Source organism: Crocuta crocuta, unplaced genomic scaffold (assembly GCF_008692635.1).
Source record: "Crocuta crocuta isolate KB4526 unplaced genomic scaffold, BGI_CrCroc_1.0 scaffold333, whole genome shotgun sequence".
Taxonomy (NCBI): Eukaryota; Metazoa; Chordata; class Mammalia; order Carnivora; family Hyaenidae; genus Crocuta; species Crocuta crocuta.
Window position 1 is genome coordinate 1,447,960 of NW_027532856.1, and position 22,555 is coordinate 1,470,514.

Below are 22,555 nucleotides of genomic sequence, written 5' to 3' on the forward strand. Positions count from 1 at the left end.
TTTTTTTTTTCATTTGGAACATAGATCTGTGTCTCCTCATTCTGCCTGTTTGTTTCCATGTATTAGGTAGATCAACCACATCTCCCAGGCTTTTCTTTTTTTAAGTTTATTTATTTATTTTGAGAAAGAGAGAGAAAGAATGTGAGTGGGAGAGGGGCAGAGAGAGAATCCCAAGTAGGCTCCACACTGTCAGCAAGGAGCCCAATGTGGGGCTCAAACTTATGAACTGTAAGATCAGAACCTGAGCCGAAATCAAGAGTCGGACACTTGACTGAGCCACCCAGGTGTTCCACACATCTTCCAGTCTTGAAGGAGTGGCTTCGTGTAGAATATGTCCTGTGGGGCCCAGAAGCATAGTCCCCCTGGCCACCAAAACCAGGAGCTCCAAGGGTATCCCCTGGGTAGGCTGTGTATGCATTTCTATTGTGCTGGCTGTGACTGCTGGAAGTGCATTGATAAGTGGAACTGTCCCTAGCACGACTGGCCTAGATGCCCCCAGGCGGCTGCTATAGGCATACGGGTGAGGTCTGGCTGCCCTCCTGAGGCTGGAGCCAGTTTGGGAGGCTGCTGGTCCAGGCCACAGCCACCCACTGGATGCAGCATGGTGGGAGCTCCCTTGTGGGTCCCTGGTCCTGGTGGAGACCACCCAATGGGTGCTGTGGGGTGGAAGCCATTTGGAGGGGTACTAGACCTGGCTGAGGTCACCTACTAGACAGATATAGTGGAGCAGAAGCTGTTTTGAAGAGTCACCTGCTTGGGAGAGGGGGGGTTAGGTATGGAGGAATACTGAGGCAAGGTAAGTGATGCTAGCAAGGCAGATGTAAAATATCAGAAATGGCACCTACCAGCACTAGGCCAGCTAGGTAGGGGAGTAAGAAAAATGGTGACCGCCTACATTTCAGTTCCAGGAGAAAGTTCCTTCAAATCCCTGTCCCTTCAGCACATGCAGTAAAACTAACGAAGAGATCTCCTTCATATATGACCCTGGGGACTTTTCAAACTCCTGCCTCTGTGCTCTTAAAGTGAGTGGATTTGTACACAGGCTACTTTTAAGAGCAGGGTCTCAGGGTTCCTACAGCTCAGTGGGTTTCCTATAGTTCGGCAGCTTTCCTGGAGTTAGCTTCTGCTGTTTCAAAGCCAGGCTTTGTGGGAGCTCATCTTCCCAGTGGAGGTCACCAGGGTGGGGATGTCCAATGTGGTACTTGACACTCCTTGCTCTTCAGGGAGGACTTCCGTGTTTGTGATATCTCTTCTGCTGAAGGGTTACCACACTGGGGGTGTGGGTACAACACATCTCTGCCCACTCCTACCTATCTTGATGTGGCTTTTTCTATCTTTAGATCTGTAATAGCTGTTCTGCTTGTCTTCAGGTTGTTCTGAGAAAGTGTATTCTATATGTAGTTGTAGTTTTGGTGTATATATGACAGGAGGTAAGCCTGGAATCTTTCTACTCTACTATCTTGATCCTCTTCAGATCTACTCTTAGGTATTTAAATAGCAGATTATGAGAGGAAGAATACAACAGCTCTGATAAAAATTCTGTTAAGATCTACTCAAATATTAAAAACTTGAACTCTGGGTTAATGTTCTAGTTCAATTTCTTTTTGAAAAAAATTTTTTTAATGTTTATTTATTTTAGAGAGAGAGAGAGAGAGAGAGAGAAAGAACACAAGTGAGGGAGGAGCAGAGAGAGGGAGGAGCAGAGAGAGGGAGAAGCAGGCTCCAGGCTCTGAGCTGTCAGCACAGAGCCCGACACAGAGCTCGAACCCACAAACTGCGAGATCATGACCTGAGCTGAAGTTGGACACTTAACCCACTGAGCTACCCAGGGGCTGTAATTCAATTTCTTAAACTTAAAAAAAGATACAAGGGCACCTGGGTGGCTCAGTGGGCTAAGTGTCCAACTCCTGATCAGCTCAGGTCATGGATCTCTTGGTTCTTGGGATGGAGCCCCATGTTAGGCTCGGTGCTGTGAGCAGCTTTCCTGGAGTTAGTCTCCTGCTTGGGATTCTCTCTCTCCCTCCTCTCTGCCCCTCCCTACTTACACGTGCACATTCACTCACTCAAAAAATAAATAGACTTTTAAAAAAAAAAGATAAGGTAACAATAATTTAGAATTTGCAGTTTTGAAAAATGCACCTGCCATGACAAAATCTAAAATCTTATGTAAATCTTATTCTAACTCTGTATTGAATACAAATAGATTCCCTAGTTGCATTTGCAATTTACATACAAGAAAACAACATTTGATTAAACATGGCAGTGTATTCAACTTAATGTGACTTCAAATTTTACTTTATAATTATATGTGAAAAATTAAAGACATCTGCATTCTAATATAAATGTTATTTACAAATGAAAAATTATAATTCCTTTTTGTTTCCTAGATATCTTGGTTTATTACACAAATTTAAATGTAGTCACTGATGCTTTAAAATAAATATTTTCTGTCTACTTATAAATCAGTTAATAACACTTTTTTTATCATAAGTTTCCACATTCAGGACACATTATTTTAAAAGTTTAATGTACCAAATATTCTTTGAATGGAAGAGCCTGCAAGGAATTCAGTAGTGAATTGTTTAACCAGAAACTGAGAATTTATAGATAATATGATAAATCATAGCTATCAGAATACAAACCACCATGTCAGAATTTCTAAGTGAAATTAGCAGTAATTCTGACTTTGTGATAATCCTTTCATATAAGCCCAATGAACAAAGTAGCTATTTGCTGAAGCCCACAGCAACTGAGTTGTCTGTTTCACTGATTTATGCAGATTCTTTATTTCTATAAATTGTAAAATTAAACAAAACTAGAAAGAAAAAGACTTTCCTCCCACAGATGTGGACAAGTTGATTTGTGTAGCAATCTACAACCCTCTATTATGAAATGTCTTGCTTCCAAAACAATAACTCTCTAGAGATCATTGACATTTGTAAGCTAAGTGTTCACGGATAAAAGAGGATACTATTCATTGTAGAGCACCCATTCCACAACAGGCACAGAGCTGAGTCCTTTAAAAAAGGTATTATCTCATGTAATCCTGAAAGGCAGAGCAATATGCCACCCCAAATATGCCTTCTTGGCATAAAAATTATATTGAGTTGAAGGCAATTGAGAAGCAGATAAAAGAAAAGCTCTCTGCAAACTCCCCCTACCTTTTGCCTAATTTGTAAAGGTGTCTTCCCTGCTCCTCTCCCAGGAAAGACAGAAGTAATCCCCAGAGATTACTCTAGACCCTTATCAACCTGGAGGTTGTACCAGATAAATGAATCTACATAACAAATCTTACTAGCCAGTCCTATCTACCATTAGTTTCTCTACACATTTACCTTCCCATAATGTGCTACCTCTAGAAATCCAAAAGTCCTTTTCCTTTGTCTTGTCCCTTCTCTACAAGATCTTTGTTAAGATCCTGTTCTTTGCTATGATGCTATATAAACTCAAGTTCTAACCACCATGCATAAGCAATGTTAATAAACTTGTTTCTCACTGGATATCTGCCTACTCTAATTTAAAGGGCCCTATCAATGAACTCAAGATAGGTAGAGGAAAAAAGATATCCTCCCCTACATGCCTTACAACACTCCTGTGAGGTAAACTGTATCATTAACTCCATTTTCCAGAGGAAAAAGAAGTTGAGAGATTAAATAAATTTCCCACCGTTACAGAAGTAATATAAGCTGTAGGGCCAGTGTCTGACTCAGAGTCTGAAGAACTCTTAAATATCCTGTTTCCTCAAAACATGGTTCTGAATTACTATAGAATAAGGTATACATATTTCTACGTATACGATAGAATACGGCCCACTGAATAAAAATCATGTTGACAGAACCAATAACCTACACTTTTAACACCTTCTCCAAATAATTCTAATGCTCAATAAAGGCTGGTAACTACCAATATACCATGGTAGCCTTATATGTTTTTATTAATATTTATTTTGAAAGAGAGGGAGAGAAAGAGCACAAGCAGGGGAAGGGAAGAAAGGAGGGAGAGAGAATCCAAAGCAGGCTCTGCACTGTTATCACAAAGCCCGATGTGGGGCTCAATCCCACGAACCATGAGATCATGACCTGAGCCAAAATCAAGAGTTGGATGCTCAACTGACTTAGCCACCCAGGTACCCCATAGTAGGCTTATATTTGATTAATTTTTTATTTGGGGATATTATTCTTACAAGAAACAAGGATATGACAAAATTCAACTAAGGTGCTAGCAATTTAAAATGTTATAAATAACTGAGAAAATTTAAAGCATAGCATTTCTTCAGACTTTTACCATACACTACTGACTTTTTTCTATAGCCATCAGGGAAATCAATGGGCATACTATAGGGGTACATAAAATAATTAGTTCAGTGCTCTAAACTCTTAAAACAACATATAACTCCTGCTCACTCCTGGGGAAATCAAACATTTAAATGAGTACTTAGAATGTAGACTTTTAGTAGCTAAAAGTTTTTCAATACTGTCCAGTCCAACAACTGCATTGTACTAAGAAGAACTCAGATATGAACTGGATAAGAGCCTTGTCCTTGTGGGACTTTTAACTTCTGAGGGGAATCAAGGTCATTTCCAAATGACCCTAAGATAAAGCAAAAAGCATCTTAATTGCTTTAATAGAAATGTAAGAAGTGCAGGAATGCAAATAGTATACTTAATTCAAACTGAAGAAAAATGGAGAAGGCATGACAAAAAAGCATATGAATTGGAGTTTGAGGATGAAGAAGTTATTTCAATTTTAAGAGCTGAAAGATGAAATGCAATCTTAAATGAAGGAATATTAGGAGTGATATATAGGGTAACTATAAAAGTTCATGGGGTATAGTCATGGTATATTGACCAGTGTTCTGTAGTTGAAGCAGAGAACATATGTAAAAAGAAATGAATATGGAAAATTAAGAACAGAAAACTATGAGACTCTAGAGCCATGCTAAGGAGTTTAAACTTTGTCCTATATAAAATGAAGATTCCTTAAAAGTTTCTGATAAGAAAAAGTATTTTTAATGTAAACTAAGCAACAACAACAAATTTGTCCTTCATTCTTTCCTATCATTAACATGTAGTCAGATAAATAAGGACAAACATTGCAATGATGGCAGCAATAAAGAAAGAAGAAATAAGGCTGAGTTAAGATTGATGGAATATAATGTGAAGTTTGACAAGGAAAAGTCAAAGTTAATCTCAAACTGGATGACTGGAATTACAAGTACTCTTAAACAGGATAGAAAAGACAGGAGGAAGAACATGTTGTTTGCTTTTTGAACTTTTAGGTGGGTTGAAGGCAAAGAAACATGCATTTGATTTTACATATGAGATTAAGATGTTAGAATACATAGAATGAAAAAAAGGAATAGGCCCAAAATGGAGACACTTGTGCAGAGCCCCATGTCAGCAAACCAAGCCTTAATATCTAATCTAACTGTAGTTTCAGCCTTTCCCAGAAATGTGACCTTAACCCAGTTGCTCTGGAATTCCTGATCAGCACTAGAATAAGGTAATCTGCCTGAAAGACCCCAGGCATTCCCCCAAAGGAAGACAGATCTTACCTGAAAACAATCTACAGTTTGTTAGAAACTCATTCCCCCCACCCCCACCCCCACTTCACTGCCACTCCTGCTCCCTCCTATTTAAAAAGTCTTCCATTTTGTACACCTCCTCAGACCTTTCTATTTACTAGATGGGATACTACCCAGTTCATGATTTGGATAAAACCAATTTGATCTTGAAAGGTACTTAATGGAATTTTGTTTTTCAGTAATACCGAGGAGGCATTTATTAAAATGAATATACAGTTTGGGGTGCCTGGGTGGATCGAATGGTTAAGTGGCTGGCTCTTGGCTTCAGCTCAGGTCATGATCTCACAGTTCACTGGTTCGAGTCACTTCCATGCTGACAGTGAGAAAGAAGCCTGCTTGGGATTCTTTCTCTCTCCCCTTTCTCTGCCTCTCCCTCAGCTGTATGCACAGGCATGTTCACACACGTGTATACACACTCTCTCTCTCAATATAAATAAATAAACTTAAAAAAATGAATATAGTTTGAGATGCCTCAAGACCAGAAAACTCCATCAAGGTATCACCCACAAAAACAGTGTGTGTGTGTGTGTGTGTGTGTGTGTGTATAAGTATAGGGGAAGCAATGGAAATGGCTGTAATGAAACAAAGCATGCACATCATTTAAGAATAAAATAGAGCTTAAGGCCAACCTATAAAAGACCCCTTTTTACATTTAAAAGATAGAAAATGAAGAACACTAAAGAAAACTCAAATAAAAAACTAGGAAACTACGTTTCATAAAGCCAAAGAAGAGATTTTCATGAAAACTGAATGGTCAATAGTACTAAAAATGCTGCAGAGAGATAGGAGGAAACAGAATGACCTTAACAAGAAACCACTTGGTTTAGAAATTAGAAGGTCATTATTACAGGTGAAAGAACACATCAACATTTATTTTGCTTTAAATTCAAGGTTAAGATTTTTTTATAAGGCAAATGCACTGTAACTTTCAAATACTATTGAAAAGTCAAACATCTTCCCAAGTGATAAAAAGCTAAATGGAGAAGATCATTTTCAAATAAAAACGGAACTATATAATAGGATAACATTTTTAACATTTTGAAAATTATTTTTACTGAATGAATTTAAGTCAGTCTGTAATCTTTAATAATACAGTGTTTTCCAAATAAGCAATAAGCAGTATTTGCATTTGTAAAGTATGTCAGACCTAATTTCACTTTAACCTATTGACAAAGACTTTCTCCTTGACCATACTCAAGTCCTACTTTTTTGAGCCCTCTTTCTGTCTAGGACTACAAATTAGCCCCCCATCCAGTCTTTGGCTTGCTCAAGTCCAATGTTAGCAAAGAATACTGCTAAGTCATCCCCCTACCCTTGATACCTGATCAAGTTCCTCATACTCCATCTGATGAATAAGTCCTTGGTCTTATGCCCCTACCCTTGATGTCTCCTCTTAGTAACTTTCCCTCCAGTGACCACCTTGTCCTGCTCCTTGGCCGTAACTCCCTACCTGTCCTTGTTCTATTTAGAATTAAGACCAATCTTTGTCTCCTACTGCAATACACCACTGCAGAAGTCTTGGACTGTCTTCCTTACCACTTTTTAAAAATGTTTTATTTATTTTTGAGAGACAGAAACAGAGAACAAGCAAGGGAGAAGCAGAAAGAGAGGGACAAAGAATCCAAAGCAAGCTCCAGGCTCTGAGCTGTCAGCACAGAGCCTGATGTGGCACTCAAACCCACAAACCGTGAGATCATGACCTGAGCTGAAGCTGGACACTTAACCGACTGAGCCACCCAGGTGCTCCTCTTTCGTTACCATTTTAACAGGTGTCAGAATAATTTTTTCTTTAACGTAAATCATTAAAAGAAAATAGACACACTCATAGCATATGTTAGCAGAAAAATAATTCACCATGTAATCACAAATGAAAGCAGAAGTTCAGCAAAATATTCATACGACTGATAATTTAACTCTTAATATGTCAGACACAATTTACAGTGAGTATAAAAAGATTCCCTAATTTTTTATACAAAACAATTTTTAAAAGACTTTCCTATCAAAAATAAAAACAAGAGCACTGAAAAGTAGTAGAATCAAGTCCACTGCCTGTTCATGCCAGAATTTATCAGAACTTGTGGTAACAATGGAATGAAAATGGGTAGAAAAGTAGCTGCTGTATAATTAGTAACCAGTCATAATTTACACAAAGCAACAGATACAAATAGCACTTAACACTCACACTCTCTATTCAGTCAATAAATACTGATTTTTTAAGGCTTGGCATAGAGAGAGAAAAAGCAAAAAATAATACAGATTCTATGATTTAAGAGAAATGACATGTACAAATAAATGGAATGCTAATAAATAATTTTAATAAGAGGTAGAAGTGATAAGTTCATCCAAGAAGGGTACAAAAAAGGTGTTATGGAAGTTCAGAGGAAGGAGAGATGATTTCTCACAGAAAGGCAAGAAAAAGTTTCATGGAAACAAGGGGGCATGTGATTTAAGTCTTCAAAGAGGACTAGGATTTATAAGGAGAAGTAAAGGGAAAGGCACTCCAGTGTTAAGAAGTAGCATAAGCAAAAGCCCAGTGTAGGTACTTTTCTGTACCCACAGAAAAGAACAAAGGTTAACACTTAAGGCCTATGCAGTGGTAGGTTCAGTGATGTCCTTCAAAAATTCATGGTCACCTGGAACCGCAGAATGTGACCTTTTTTGGAAATAGGGTCTTTGTAGATATAATGAATTCATCCTAAATTTGGGCTGGGCCATAAGTCCAATAACTGGTGTCCTTATAAGAAAAGGAGAGGACACAGAGAGAGAGAGAGAGAGAGATAGAGAGAGAGAGAGAGAAGGCCACAGGAAGATGGAGACAGACACCAGAGTTATGCTGTCATAAGCAAAGCCTGGGGTCACCAGAAGCCAGGTGAGGCAAGGAAGGATTTTTCCCCAGGGCCTTCAGAAGGAATATGTTAACACCTTGATTTCAGCTTCCAGAACTGTGAGAAAATAAATTTCTGTTATTTCAGTTTACAAATTGTGCTAATTTGTTACAGCAACTTTAGGAAACTAATACCACTAGGTTAAGGGCAATTAGTAGAGGGCTATTATAAAATAGTATGTAATTGGTCTCTGCCCCCGGTTCCTGCTAATATTTAGTCTTTGACCAAACTCTTATAACTTCCTGAGTGATAAGGGTTTCTAACATAGTGGCCCTAAATCCCTTGTAATTTCCTGGGTGATACCAGTCCTTTGTTCTAATGCCTGAGGTGACTCTTAGTGGGCTTCTGGATACAGGCTGGTCACCAGAAAGACCATACCATAATCAGAAACTTGGAACTTTCAGCCCTACTCCCCATTCACTGGAGACCGGAAAGGAGCTGGAAACTGAGTAACTAACTGATCATGCTTCCATGATGAGAGCTCTATAAAAATCCCAAAAGTATGGTGTTTAGAGAGCTTCTGGACTGATAAACACATTCACATGCCAGAAGGACTGATGCATCCCAGCTCCTGTGTCTGGGACCCTTCCAGACCTTGCCCTATGTATGTATCTCTTCATCTGGCTGTTCATCTGTATGTTTTCCTTTTTACACAAACTTTATTATATATTAAGTCAGTAAATATAAAATGTTTCCTTGATTTCTATAAGCTTTTCTACCAAATTATCAAACCGAAGTATAGAGAACATCTGATTCTGTATACTTGTTCTGCTGGTTGGTCAGAAGTACTGGCAACAACCAAGATTTGTGACTGGCTTTTTCTGTGGGCGGCAAAAGAATAGTTTTTTGAGACTGGGTCCTAAACCTGTAGGGTCTGTGCTATCCCTGGTAGATGGTGTGTTGAAGGTGAACTGAATTGCAGAACTGCCAGTTGGAATCCACAGAATATCGAGGAACTACTTTGTGTGGGGAAAAAAACCTGCACATCTGAAGTACAAAAGCATTCAGGGATTACAAAAAAAATAGTTTTCCTTTTCAGCTATGTACTCAGTGCTCTAACATTTTTTTTAAAATGTTTATTTTGAGAGAGAGAGAGAGAGAGAGAGAGAGCAAGCAAGCATGAGAGGAGAAGAGAGAGGGGGGGAGAGAGAGAGAATCCCAAGCAGGTTCAATCCCACAAACCACAAGATCATGACACAAGCTGAAATCAAGAGTCTGCCACTTAACAGACTGAGCCACCCAGGTGCCCCATAATGCTCTAGCATTTCATTTTATTACATTCTGAAAGAAAGAAAACACTGACAATAAAGTTCTCCTTAACAGACATATTCTCATATTACTAGGCAATTGTATTAAAAGTGAACAGAGAACAATGAAATGCCACTACTTACAATGTGTGACTCCAGCTAGAGTTTGGTAGAAAGTGGGAGTATCACTATCATCAGCGAGGGTCACATAAACACCTCCAGATAGCAGCCAACGAGAGAAGGTAAAAGCATCTTTATTTAGAAGAAGCCAATTTCTAAATTTTTCATAGTTTACTTTTTCTCCCTAAAATTAAAAGAAAAATAAAAAACCACACATAGGTTTAGTCAAATTTTAAGGTATCTTACTCAAACTTGTACAATTTGAAATTTGCAATTTGTTAGCATTAAGGATTATCTAACACTACAGGGTGTATATTTGGTAATCAAATTGTTTTAAAAAATAATTTTACTTTCAGAACTTCCACTTGCATAAAATCTATATGTTAGTTGTAAATTACTTCATCAATTCATTAAAGCAGTGCATTGCTACTAACAAGTCACATTTTATTCTCTAAGGTATATTCTGAAGTCAGTAAAGTATATTTTTTTCTATATTTAGAAGCCAATTTTTTACTTGCCTTATTCCTCTTCTTCAGCACCCTTAAACTTTCAGAATTAGCATGTTTTAATTAAAAATGTATGGTATTAAAATACTTTTAAATTTCATTGGCAAATTAAAAACAACTATCCAGAAGCCCTATTCTAGAAGGCATCATTGAAAACATGTATTCACAAGTCAGTTAGAATACAAAAAGAAGCAAGTAGTTTGCTATTTCTTTGCTATTTTTTGGTCAAGTATTTTGTCATCTACATCTCTGGATTTAAAAAAAAAAAAAAGTATCCCAGATGAGAAAGAACATGACACAGCTGTACAAGTCAATTTCTTAATCTGGAAGACAAGAGGACCTAGGGTGAATGAGGGCCAGATGTTTCTGAGAAAAAGACAGAAGCAACCCACATGGAAATAACAATGAAGAAGGACATTCAGGAGCCTCTCAGCTCTTTTCTTTTTTTTTTTTTTTTTTTTAANGAGACACAGACTCTGAAACAGGCTCTAGGCTCTGAGCTGGCAGTCAGAAGAGAGCCCAACGCGGGGCTCGAACCCACGAACCGCGAGATCATGACCTAAGCGAAAGTCGGACGCTTAACCGACTAAGCCACCCAGGCGCCCCTCTCAGGTCTATTCTTGATGGAATTATTAAGGGATACAAATAATTCCTAAAAGTGATGACAGAATTTCTGTTTGGCAGCATCCTATTAAAATAGAGCAATATGCTTAGCTTAGTAGTTTCAGAACATTTAACGGTGAAATCAAAACATCTAGACAACATCGACAGTCTTGTTTTTCTGAATGGAAGAATATGGCATTCAGACTTGCTGCAGGGACATGTGAGGACATTGCCAGCATGTTTAGAGATTAGGAATCATACCCATATTCTCTCTGTTCCTCATGTTCAGTTTAGAAAGATGATTAGTAATATAAATCCCATAAGCTCATGTACATTTTTACACATTAATATCTCTGACACTTGAATGAATTTTCAAACCAAGAGTATCCTTCAACTAAAACTGGCAGATCTTTTCTTTCTTTATAATACATAAAGGTACATTTTATAATCAACAGGATCATAGATACAGTGAAACATGTAGCATCAATGGTTTCAGTGAAGCTAAGATGTTGTTATAAAATGTACCCTCATGTACTAAGAAGACAAAAAGCTGCCACTTAAGATTATAATGGGCGCTTCTACCACCTTCACATATAGTTAATATTGAATATTTACATTTCCCTAAACACTGTTCTAAACATTCTTTTTAAAGATTTTATTTTCAAGTAATCTCTCTACCCAATGTGGGGCTCAAACTCATAATCTCAAGATCAAGAGTTATAAGCTCCACTGACTGAGCCAGTCAAGCACCCCTAAATATTTTATATTAATTTAATCTTCAAAGCAACACTCTATAGTAGATACTATTATCATTATCACCCCCATTTTACACGAGAAAACTGAGGTTTCAAAAATTAAATAATCTTTGACTATAAAGTGGCAGAGATATGATTAAACCCACTTAGTTCAAAGTTTCTGAGCCTAAGCTATATATACAGCACACTTCCTGGCTGACTTAGTGAAATATAAAGTAACCACTGAAATCCACCCTTCCATTCAGATCACCGCATAATTGGTAGCACCAAAATTCCATCTGTTAAACCTGACTTTTTATGTTTTTGAGTCATGGGTGTCATCTAAAAAAGGATGCAAATAGGGCGCCTGGGTGCCTCAGTCGGTTAAGCATCCGACTTCGGCTCAGGTCATGATCTCACGGTTTGTGGGTTTGAGCCCCGTGTCGGGCTCTGTGCTGACATCTAGCTCAGAGCCTGGGGCCTGTCTTCAGATTCTGTGACTCCCTCTCTCTTGGACCCTCCCCTGCTCACGCCGTCTCTCTCTCTCTCTCTCAAAAACAAATAAAAACATTAAAATTTTTTTTTAAATAAATAAAAATAAAAAAGGATGTAAAGGCAAAGCTTCCTTTTATAAACTGTCACAACAGTAGTTTATTAAAAAAATCCAATAACATAAAAGGCAATTAAAAATAAGCAGACACATCTTTGAAGAACAATATAAATATGAATTTCCATCTTAAAAACTGACAACCAAAGAAAATATACAGTAAGAAAAGAACAATACAGCTCCTATGTGGATTCCTTTATAACTTCATCTTTTAAGGCTAATAAAAGCATAAGATAGAAAAAGCTGAGGGGCACGTGGGTGGCTCAGTCGGTTAAACTTCCAGCTTTGGCTCAGATCACAATTTCACGGTTCGTGAGTTCAAGCCCCACTTTGGGCTCTGTGCTGACAGCTCAGAGCCTGGAGCCTGCTTTGGATTCTGTGTCTCCCTCTCTCTCTGCCCCTCCCCTGCTCACGCTCTGTTTCTTTCTCTCAAAAAGAAACAAACATTAAAAAAAAAATTAAAAAGAAAAAAAAATAAAAAGCTGAAACATATTATTCCATATTGCTTAAATCTAGGTGGTAGGTCCAACATCATTTAGCTAAAGTGCTTCTCTTTATAGTTTTGGCAGTTTTTTAAGACTGCCAAAAAAACAACATAAAGCACTGTTATGGGAGGTCCAAATAATACTATTCTAATATAAGCAGACTCATACTGAAACATGGTGACTTGAAAAGCAAGGGTTTGGACACAATTAGACACATTACTCAGAAATTACAACGGGTAAATATATTAAATAGTTGAATCAGATAAAAATCAGCCCATTTACGGTAGTTTTTTTTTTCTTTCTTTCTTTTTTTTTTTTTTTAAACCAAACACAAGTATCTAGTGATTTAAATAGCCATCTACATGAGTATTCGAAAACTGGGGCCTCTTCATTCTTCTTGATCTTTCCTCTTTCAAAGATCTAGTCCTTCATACAACACTTAACTGCAGACTTAACACGTCTTATGATCTTTTTATTATAATAATGTTCCCTTTCCATTAAATGCAATTTTAAGCATTCCACTTTCCCCCTTCACTGTTTTCTCTTATGAGCAAACTTCTTTTGGTATCCTATCTCCAGTGATTTTTTTTTTTTACTCCACAGGACCTCCACCAATGACCTTCCTCTACATTGCCAGATCTAATGATCACTTCTCAGTGATCAAAGATCAACTCATTTGACCTTTCAGTTTATTTGATATAAACATTCCTTTCTATTAAAATATTTTCATCACTTGGCTTCCAGGATACCATTCTCTTTTGGTTCTCCTCACAGTCTATTCCTTAGGCTCCTGTTTTGATTCTTCTTCATTTCATTAATCTCTAAACACTGGAGTAAAGGACTCAGTCTTCCAGTCTGTTTTCTATCTAAGTTCACTCTAAGATGACCTCATCCTCAACTATAAGCCAACAAATCCTATCCCCTGAACTCTAACTTATATATCAAAAAGAATAGTTGACATCAGTTTAATGTCTAAAATGATTCTCAAATTTAATTATGTCCTAAGTCTCTCCTGATATCAAAACCCCAAACCTCCCCTCCTCTAGTAGTTTAGCCATCTCAATTAATGGAAACTCCATTCACTTACTAAATCAAGCCAAACACTAGTTATCCTCTTCTCTTCCAGAGCCCAGAATCCATATAAGATCCTATCAACTCTCCCTTCAAAATAAATGAAGAATCTGAAAACTTCTCACCACTTTACTGCTATATTATGATCTACATAACCATCACCTCTTACCTCGATTATTCAGATATATTGGTTGGACTCTGTTTAGCCTACCCTCTACGTAAGAGCCAAAACGATTATGTTAAAAAAAAAAATCATGTATTCCTCTGCCCCAAACCCTCTAATTGGTTCTACCTCATCACCCAAGGTGAAAGTCAAAGAACTCACACTATCCTAGAGCCATATACAATCTCCCCACTTCATCCCACCCCCTTCCCCAACCTCTGTTAACTTCTACTGGTCTCTTAATCTAATATGGCTCACTTGGCTCCTCCGTTGTTCCTTAGACATGTCAAGCACACTCTCAACTCCGGGCCTTTGCTGTATTCTCTTCTTGGAAAATGTCTGCCTCCAAATATCTGCATAGTTAGATTTCTCTTCCTTTAAATTCTTGGTTCAAATGTCACTTTATGTGACAAGCCTTTCTCAGCTACCCTCTACAAAATACCAACACTCTGCCACCTCCTCCCCATTACCACCAATTCCCCTTATTCTACTTAATCTTTCCCTATAGCACTAATTATCATATCATATATGTACCTGCTATTGTGCCTAAATTTTAGAGAATTGGGTAGCTAACCACATTTAACGCCCGTTCATAAAATGGGAATGTGTGCATAAAACTTACTAAAATATGAAAAATATACATTTCTCCCCCAAAATGTACAGAGTACTAATGCATTTGACATCTGTGTGAAAAAAACAATTAGTCAGGCCTGCAAAGATTAGGTTACTTTTTTTGAACAGAAAATGTTTGTTATTGGAGAGAAAAACCATAGCCTAGCTTATCTTGAAGTACTGAAATACTATCACAGCAACTTCCAGTGCAGGAAGCCAATCCTTTTGGACCAAACACACAGAAATATGGAGTAAAATATAATACCATAACCATTACTAAAAACTGCACAGCCAAGCTCAAAGCAAGATACATAAATCTCCAGGTGTTATCAACAAGAAGAAACTCAAAGCCAGATACTGAAAAACTAAAGCTACTGAGTCCACAGAGCTACGAAAAACAGATATATGCATATAGCTGGAGTACTGACAATCAATGCCTATATAGTTAGGAAAGTGACAAAACTAAAATGAATAAAACCCACAGCAGTGACGGACTGTCGTATCTGTGAAATGCAAGTGGGTCAAACAGCCACCCATAAGGAATCATGCAGCATTGAGCGTGCTGCAGAAAAGCATCAGATAATTCTAAAAGGGTTTTTTTTTTCACTCTAACATCTTTAGGGAATTTCACATATTAGCAGATCTGTGAAAAGAAGGGGAAAAAAAAGAATTTTCTCTGTTAAAGATACACATTTTCTACTGTTTAAGTTTTCTACAATGAAAATGTATTATTTATGAAAACAGAAGAAAATGACAGGTTTTTCAGACCCATATATTTCACTATGCAAATCAGCTAAGTAAATAAGTGTTAAAATAGGCCTTGATGGGTGACAGTCACAGAATGGATTAAGGCCACTGATATACTATAAGATGAAAAGCAATGGCATGTAGGATCACCAGTAGGTGTGTATGTACTGGTGTAAGAATGTGAGAGTGTGTTTCATTATACTGTAAGTATAGACAGTTGTCTTTAAAGTAGAATTGGGGATTTTAAGATTCACAGATATAGCAGTAATAAGTGTCATGGACCTTTGAGAATATCACACAAATAACTGAAACATCAACCATTAAAAACAAAAATATTAAGAATATGCTGCACATCAATATCTATTCATCATAGCTAAACTAAGAGTTAATACTTTGTGACAAGTAGGGATGAAATGTAAATCTTTAAATATACCTCTGAGAAACACTTCCTCAGTGTATCTGGGACTTTACCATCCACCACATGGAGCATTCTTTCCATTTCTTCCCGTACAACATAGCTCCCAGATTCACTTGCAAAAAGACTAAAAATGTCTAGGAGAAAGAAAGAATAAATTAAACTTACCACAGATTAAATATACCCTGGCAGAAGTAGAGAGGGAAGAGAGAGGTAAATATTACTAAGTAATTACTAGTGCCAAGTACTTTATAAATATAAAATTTAATTCATTCCTTAAAAAAAAATGAAAACCAGCAAAACAAATTAAAACAGCAATGTGGTATCTCTTCTAACACATCAAATTTGCAAAAATGTTTAGGTGTGAAAATACAAAGTGATAGCAATAAATTGGGAGAAATAGGAACCACTGTACACTGTTAATGAGAGTATGAATTACTGCAACTACTTTAAAGAGTAACTTGCCAAAATCTAGCAAAGGTGATATATCCCAGAAATTCAACTTCTTTTTTTAAATTAAAAAAAATTTTTTTTTAATTTTAGAGAGAGAGTGTGTGTGTGTGAGTGGGGGAGAGGGACAGAGGGGGAGAGAGAGAAAGATCTCAAGCAGGCTCCACAATCAGCACGGAGCACAATACAGGCCTTGATCCAACGACCCTGAGATCATGACCTGAGCTGAAATCAAGAGTTGTTCAACCAACTCAGCCACCCAGGCACCCTTAGAAATTCAACTTCTAAGCAATTCGACTTCTGCCCTTGAGAAACCTTCATACATGTGCATGAGAACAACAATGTTCACTGGAGTATTATGTGTAATATCAAAATTTAGGTGAAAAAAATAAATGTCTATCAATAAGAAAAAAGGTAAACTGAGATACATACACACAATGAAATACTATGTAGCAGTTAGAATAAAAGAACTAAGTCTTCAAGAAGGATAAATATCAAAAATATTCAGGGAAGGGGCACCTGGATGGCTCAGTCAGTACATCTGACTCTTGGTTTCAGCTCAGGTCATGATTTCCTGGTTCCTAAGATTGAGCTCCACGTTGGTGCACAATTCCTGTTTGGGATTCTCTCTCTCCCGCTCTCTCTGCCCCTTGCACACTCTCCCTCTCTCTCAAAATAAATAAATAAACTTAAAAAAATATTCAAGTCAAAAGCAAATTGTAAAATAATCTGTATCATATACTATTTATTTAAAAAGTTTAGGGGCACCTGTGTGGCTCAGTTTGTTAAGCATCTGACTTCAGCTCAGGTCATGATCTCCTGGTTTGTGAGCCTGCTTGGGAGTCTCTCTCTCTCTCTCTCTGCCCCTTCTCCACTTGTGCTCCCTCTCCCTCTCTCGGAATAAATAAATTTAAAAAAGAAAGTTTAAAAAGTTTAAAATCTGCAAAACAACTGAAGATATGGATAAAGATATATAAAATATCATAAATGTAGAAAGACCTGTATGAGGAACAAAAGATCACTATATTGATAAGAGTGGTTACTGCTGTGAAGAGAAGAGTGGGAATGGGACCATGGAGAGATACAGAGAGACAGCCTCACCTTGGCTGTAATATTTTATTTTCTAAAAAATAAGATCCAGCACAAAACTGACACAATGTTAAGAAATAATAAAGCTGGATGGATGTATATACTATATGTATGTTTGAAATACTGCTGTTATGGATTGAACTGCATCTCCCAAAAAGAAATGCTGAAACACTAACCTCCAGGTACCTATGAATGGGACCTTATTTGCAAAGATAGAAGATAGATATATAGAAAAGACATTCCATCCCTCTGAAGGCCCACAGGGTTCCATTGCTTGCCTTCCAGCATCCCATGGAAGATTTCTTCAAGGGGAGTATTTGCTGTAGAGCTCTGACCACCTGTTATGGGCTGAACTGTGTCTCACCAAAACATGGTCAAGACCTAACCCCAGTGTCCACAAATGTGACCTTACTTGGAACAGGGTCTCTGCAGATGTAATCAAGTTAAAATCAGGTTATTAGGGTGGGTCCTAACTGATTATAAGAGAAGACAAAATACAGAAGAAAACCATGTGAAGAGATAGGCAGAAATTAAGAGTGATGTAGAAGCCAAGGACAGCAAGGACTACCACCATCAGAAATTAGAAGAAAGGAAGGATTCTTCCATATAGGTTACAGAGGGAGCAGGGCCCTGCAAACATCTTCAGTTTGAACTTCTAGCTTCCAGAACTGTGAAATAAGTTTCTGTTGTTTTAAGCCACTTAACATAGGTTTGCAGTACTTTGTTATGGTAGCCCTAGGAACGTTAATACAATTGTATAATAAAAATAAAAACTTTCGGGACACTTAAGTGGCTCAGTTGGTTGAACAGCGGACTCCTGATTTTGGCTCAGGTCATGATCCCAGGGTTGTGGGACTGAGGCCTCACGTCAGCCTCTGCACTGAGCCAGCTTAAGATATTCTCTCTATCTCTCTTTGCCCCACTCCCACCCACCCCTCTTCCCCACAAGCACCCTCTAAAATAAAAAAAGGAAGGAAGGAAGGAAGGAAGGAAGGAAGGAAGGAAGGAAGGAAGGAAGGAAGGAAAGACTTTAAAGATATGTTTGTGTTTATGATGCCCCCAAACATTACTTTTAATTACTGGGTGCCTGGAGTCACAGTAGCTGTTTGTTGGCAGAGGAGTGCTAATTTGTAAAACCAGGATCACAGTTAAATTCCAAATGGGTTGCTAGATACATTCAACACCTTAACTGTGATAATGTGGGTATATATATGTCTCAAAACCTATCAAATCTACAGTTTATATATGTGCATTTTATTGTAAGTCAATTACAGTTCAACAAAGCTATAAAAAAAGAACACCCTAAATTTAGGAGTAAGAAAGAAGATTCTGAGGGATTCGGAGAAGCAATTAGAAGGCAGATTACAAAAGGAAGAAGAGAGAAAGACCCAGCATCTGGTAGCCAAGAGTTAAAACCTAGGAATTTTCAAAGCAAAACATTTTCTTTACTTCTCCTGGAAAATTTCAATAAAACTTTCACTCCAAAAAGAAACCCTACATTCATTAGTAGCTGCTCTCCATTTTCCTCTCCCCGGCCAGCTTCTGGCAATCACTAATATACTGTGTCTTCAGATCTGCTAATCTACTGTGCTACAGATCTGGACAATTCATATAAATAGAATTACATACTATGTGGCCTACTTTGACTGCATTTATCACTTTAACATAATATTTTCAGGTTCATCCATGTTGCAGCATTAGTACGTTGCTGCCATGAATACTCATGTACATTTTTTTAATGGAATATATATTTTCAATTTTGAGGTGAACATACGTTGGAGTGGAATTCATGGGTCATATGATAACTTAATGTTTAATAGTTTGAGGAGCTACCTAACAATTTTCCAAAGTGACGGTACCATTTTACACTCCCAGCAGCAATTCATGAGGATTGTAACTTTTCAATTCCTCACCAACTCTAACTATTTCCTGTCTTTTTTATTTTAGTCATCCTGGTAGGTATGAAGTAGTATCTCACTGTAATTTTAATATATGCTTCCCTAATAAGTTTATGTTGAGCATTTTTTCAAGTGCTTACTGGTTACTTAATTATCTTCTCTGGAGAAATATCAACTCAAATGCTTTGACTGTCATCAGAATTTTCAGGCAAATTATTCTGCACACAAATGTAGTATTATCATTTTGAGATAATAAAAGTACATACATTTTGCTTTCTCTTCATCTCTGCCTCTTGTAAGAAGGACAAGTCCAACTATTAAGTTATTGAAGTGCAATCCTTTGGATGTTCCACCAAAAGAACAGTAAATCACCTAGGAGAAAATGATAAAGCCCACATTAGAGGTTTCAGTTGCTGAGGAATTTGAGGCTCATACCACCTTTACCAAATCTTGTCTCTATCTCCACACAAGGCTCTGGTAAATTTTAGTAAAATGATGTTATACATCTTGTTAGTGCACTCAGCCAAAAATACACTTTATCTATTCTACTGTACATATATCACTGGCTCCCACACCAATTATTCTTTCTGTTTGGAATCCTTATCAAGGTCAAAGAAAATGAACATCCTCCTCTTCAAAAGCCCCAATAACGTAGTAAGAATTTTGTGTAATTACAGAATTTCCTTCAACCTCTGCAAAACTTATATATTTTTTGATTTGAAAGACTGACATCTGGGGCCTCTGGGTGGCTCAGTCAGTTAAGTGTCTAACTTTGGCTCAGGTCATGATCTCAAGATTTCTAGGTTCCTGGGTTTGTGCCCCACATTGGGCTCTGTGCTGACAGCTCAGAGCCTGGAGCCTACTTCAGATTCCATCTCTCCCTCTCTCTGAGCACCCCCCCCCAACTTACGCTCTATCTCTGTCTCTCAAAAGTGAATAAACATTAAAAAAAGAGAAAAAGAAAGATCAAAAGCCTCTAACTGGAATGTTCAAAAATGGAATGGCAATCATATTACAATATATAAATATGCCAAATTAACATCTTATAAAATTTACACAATGTTATATGTCAAATATATTCAATTTTAAAGAAATAAAAAATAAAGAAACCCCTAAAGACTTAAAAAAATTTTTTTTAATGTTTATTATTTACTTTTGAGAGACAGAGAAAGACAGAGCATGAGTGAGGTAGGGGTAGATAGAGAGAAACAGACACAGAATCTGAAGCAGGTTCCTGGCTCCAAGCTGTCAGCATAGAGCCCGATGTGGGGCTTGAACCCACAAACTGTGAGATCATGACCTGAGTTGAAGTCAGCCGCTTAACTGACCGAGCCACCCAGGCGCCCCTAAAGACGTTTTTATATATTCTTAGAAATGAATATTGTAGTAATCAAAAATAAAGAAGAAAAGCTATGCATAACAACAGGACAGCGACAACAATGACATAAATTCATTCAGTTAGTAATTCTTTATTGACTGCATAAGGTGATATTGTGATATAATAAGAAATACATATGTGGTCTGCCTCCAAGTTTCTGACACAAGAGCTTCTAAAAATCCTTGCTGAATGATATAGGTTAAAGAATCATCTTTTGTTATTCATCTAATAAGCCCCTTTCATTCATATCGGAGTTTATGCTAATGAAATTACTCTTGGTGGGCCATTACAAAGCTTCAGAATGTGAGCTAGTAGTCAGAGGAAAAGATGTGATTAGAGGATTAGAATATTCAGCAGGACTTCCCAATCTTCAGTAAAGGAAGGGTGGCTGGAGATTTAGTTAATCACCAATAGCCAATCAATGGCCCGTGATTTAATCAGCTATGCTTGCATAATGGAGTATCCATTAGAAATCCCTAAACCAGGGGTTGGTGAACTCATCAAGGTGCTAGCAGGGTGGAGCATCCAGAGATGGTATGGAAGTTCTGCACACCACATCCCCCTCCCTGCCCATCTTCACCCCTTGCCCTTTGTATCTCTTTCCATTTGGCTGTTACTGAGTTGTAGTCTTTAAAATAAAATGGTAATAGGAGAAGGGGCCAAGATGGTGGAACAGCATGGAAGTTTCTTTTGTCTCTCTCTCTCTGAAATGCGGCCAGATCATTACCAAACCATCTTGCACACCTAGAAAACTGGTCTGAGGATTAACAAAACAATCCGGACAAACTGAACCCTGAACCACACAACTGGCCAGGTACACGGAGTGGAGAGGTGAAATGGGAGAGAGAGAAGCCGCAGAGGTCAGAGAATTGGTTTTGCTTGCAAAGTAGAGGACGGAGGGGGTAGGGGTATAAGAAAAGCACCCCATCCCAGAAGTAGCTGGAGAGAAAAAGGAATACTGAACAAAATACTGAACAAAAAATACTGAACAAAAAGGGACTGAACAAAAAAGGAAGAAAGGAGAGATTTTAAATTCCATTAAGATTCTATAAAAGGGGGGAGCGCAGAGTTTGAAACTACACAGCTCAATACCTGGCAGAGCTCTGGTGGGAAAGGCAAAACCCCAGGAGCAGAGTGTGAGGTCTCAGGCCACACGGGAAGAGGTGGTTTCCCTGCTGGGAGGATATTTGGTAGTGCTGGTGGCCTTCCCACAGGCAAAGGTCCCAGTGGATTCCGGAGAACAGCCACATTCACTGGTGTTGGAGTGAGGACACTGAGGGTAAACGCTGGTGCCAGGTGTGTGTTGTGATTTGCCATAATCCTGGAAACACTGCTGCTACGTGATGGCAGGAACTTTTTCTGGGACAGGCTGGTGCCTAGCCACAATGTCTGGGCATCGGCGGCAGCAGGGTCTTGCAAATGTTCCTGGAGGCAGGCTGGCACCCAGCCATTGCTCAGTGAGACCCTCCCCTAGAGAATTAGAACGGGTCAAAGCTGCTGTCCTTCAGAAGTGAACGGTTGGGAAACAGCCTCATTTGAGAGAAAACTCAGAAGGGAGGTGCCATCACCAAGTCTGATGAATTGGTCATGGATAGTGTAGAAATGGGGAACGGAAGGAAGCTGGAGACAAAGGAGGGGTGCTTGATTGCTGGTAGGGGAGAGCACAGAGTTCTGATACTAGAGACTTGATAGCTGAGTGATGCCATTTTCACCCCTCCCACACATGCACCTACACACCTGCACCACCACAACAATCCACCCCAGTAAGCTAAGCAGTGCCACCTAGTGGAGAATGGAACCATTACACTAAGCCCCTCCCAATTGGGCTAACTGCACTCTTGAGGAATACCACAAGCCTGCCTGCTTAGTTTACGAACTATAAAGTGCTTCATAGTTTGGCTTCTAGGGAGAATCAGATATAAGTTCTATCATACTTGACTCTTTTCACTGGTCTACGTATT

The 22,555-nt window shown here is 38.2% G+C and overlaps 1 protein-coding gene across 2 annotated transcripts in view; it reads right to left on the reverse strand.

Moving 5' to 3' along the window:
* USP32 (ubiquitin specific peptidase 32) overlaps nucleotides 1–22,555 on the reverse strand; it is a 222,821-nt gene that overhangs the window by 95,587 nt on the left and 104,679 nt on the right. For both annotated transcript variants that reach the window (XM_077745524.1, XM_077745523.1), the window contains exons 3-5: nucleotides 19,483–19,588; nucleotides 15,798–15,916; nucleotides 9,861–10,020 (exon numbers count right to left, since the gene is read on the reverse strand). In XM_077745524.1, coding sequence (XP_077601650.1) covers nucleotides 9,861–10,020; nucleotides 15,798–15,916; nucleotides 19,483–19,588 — 385 coding nt within the window. The remainder of the gene's footprint in view (nucleotides 1–9,860; nucleotides 10,021–15,797; nucleotides 15,917–19,482; nucleotides 19,589–22,555) is intronic.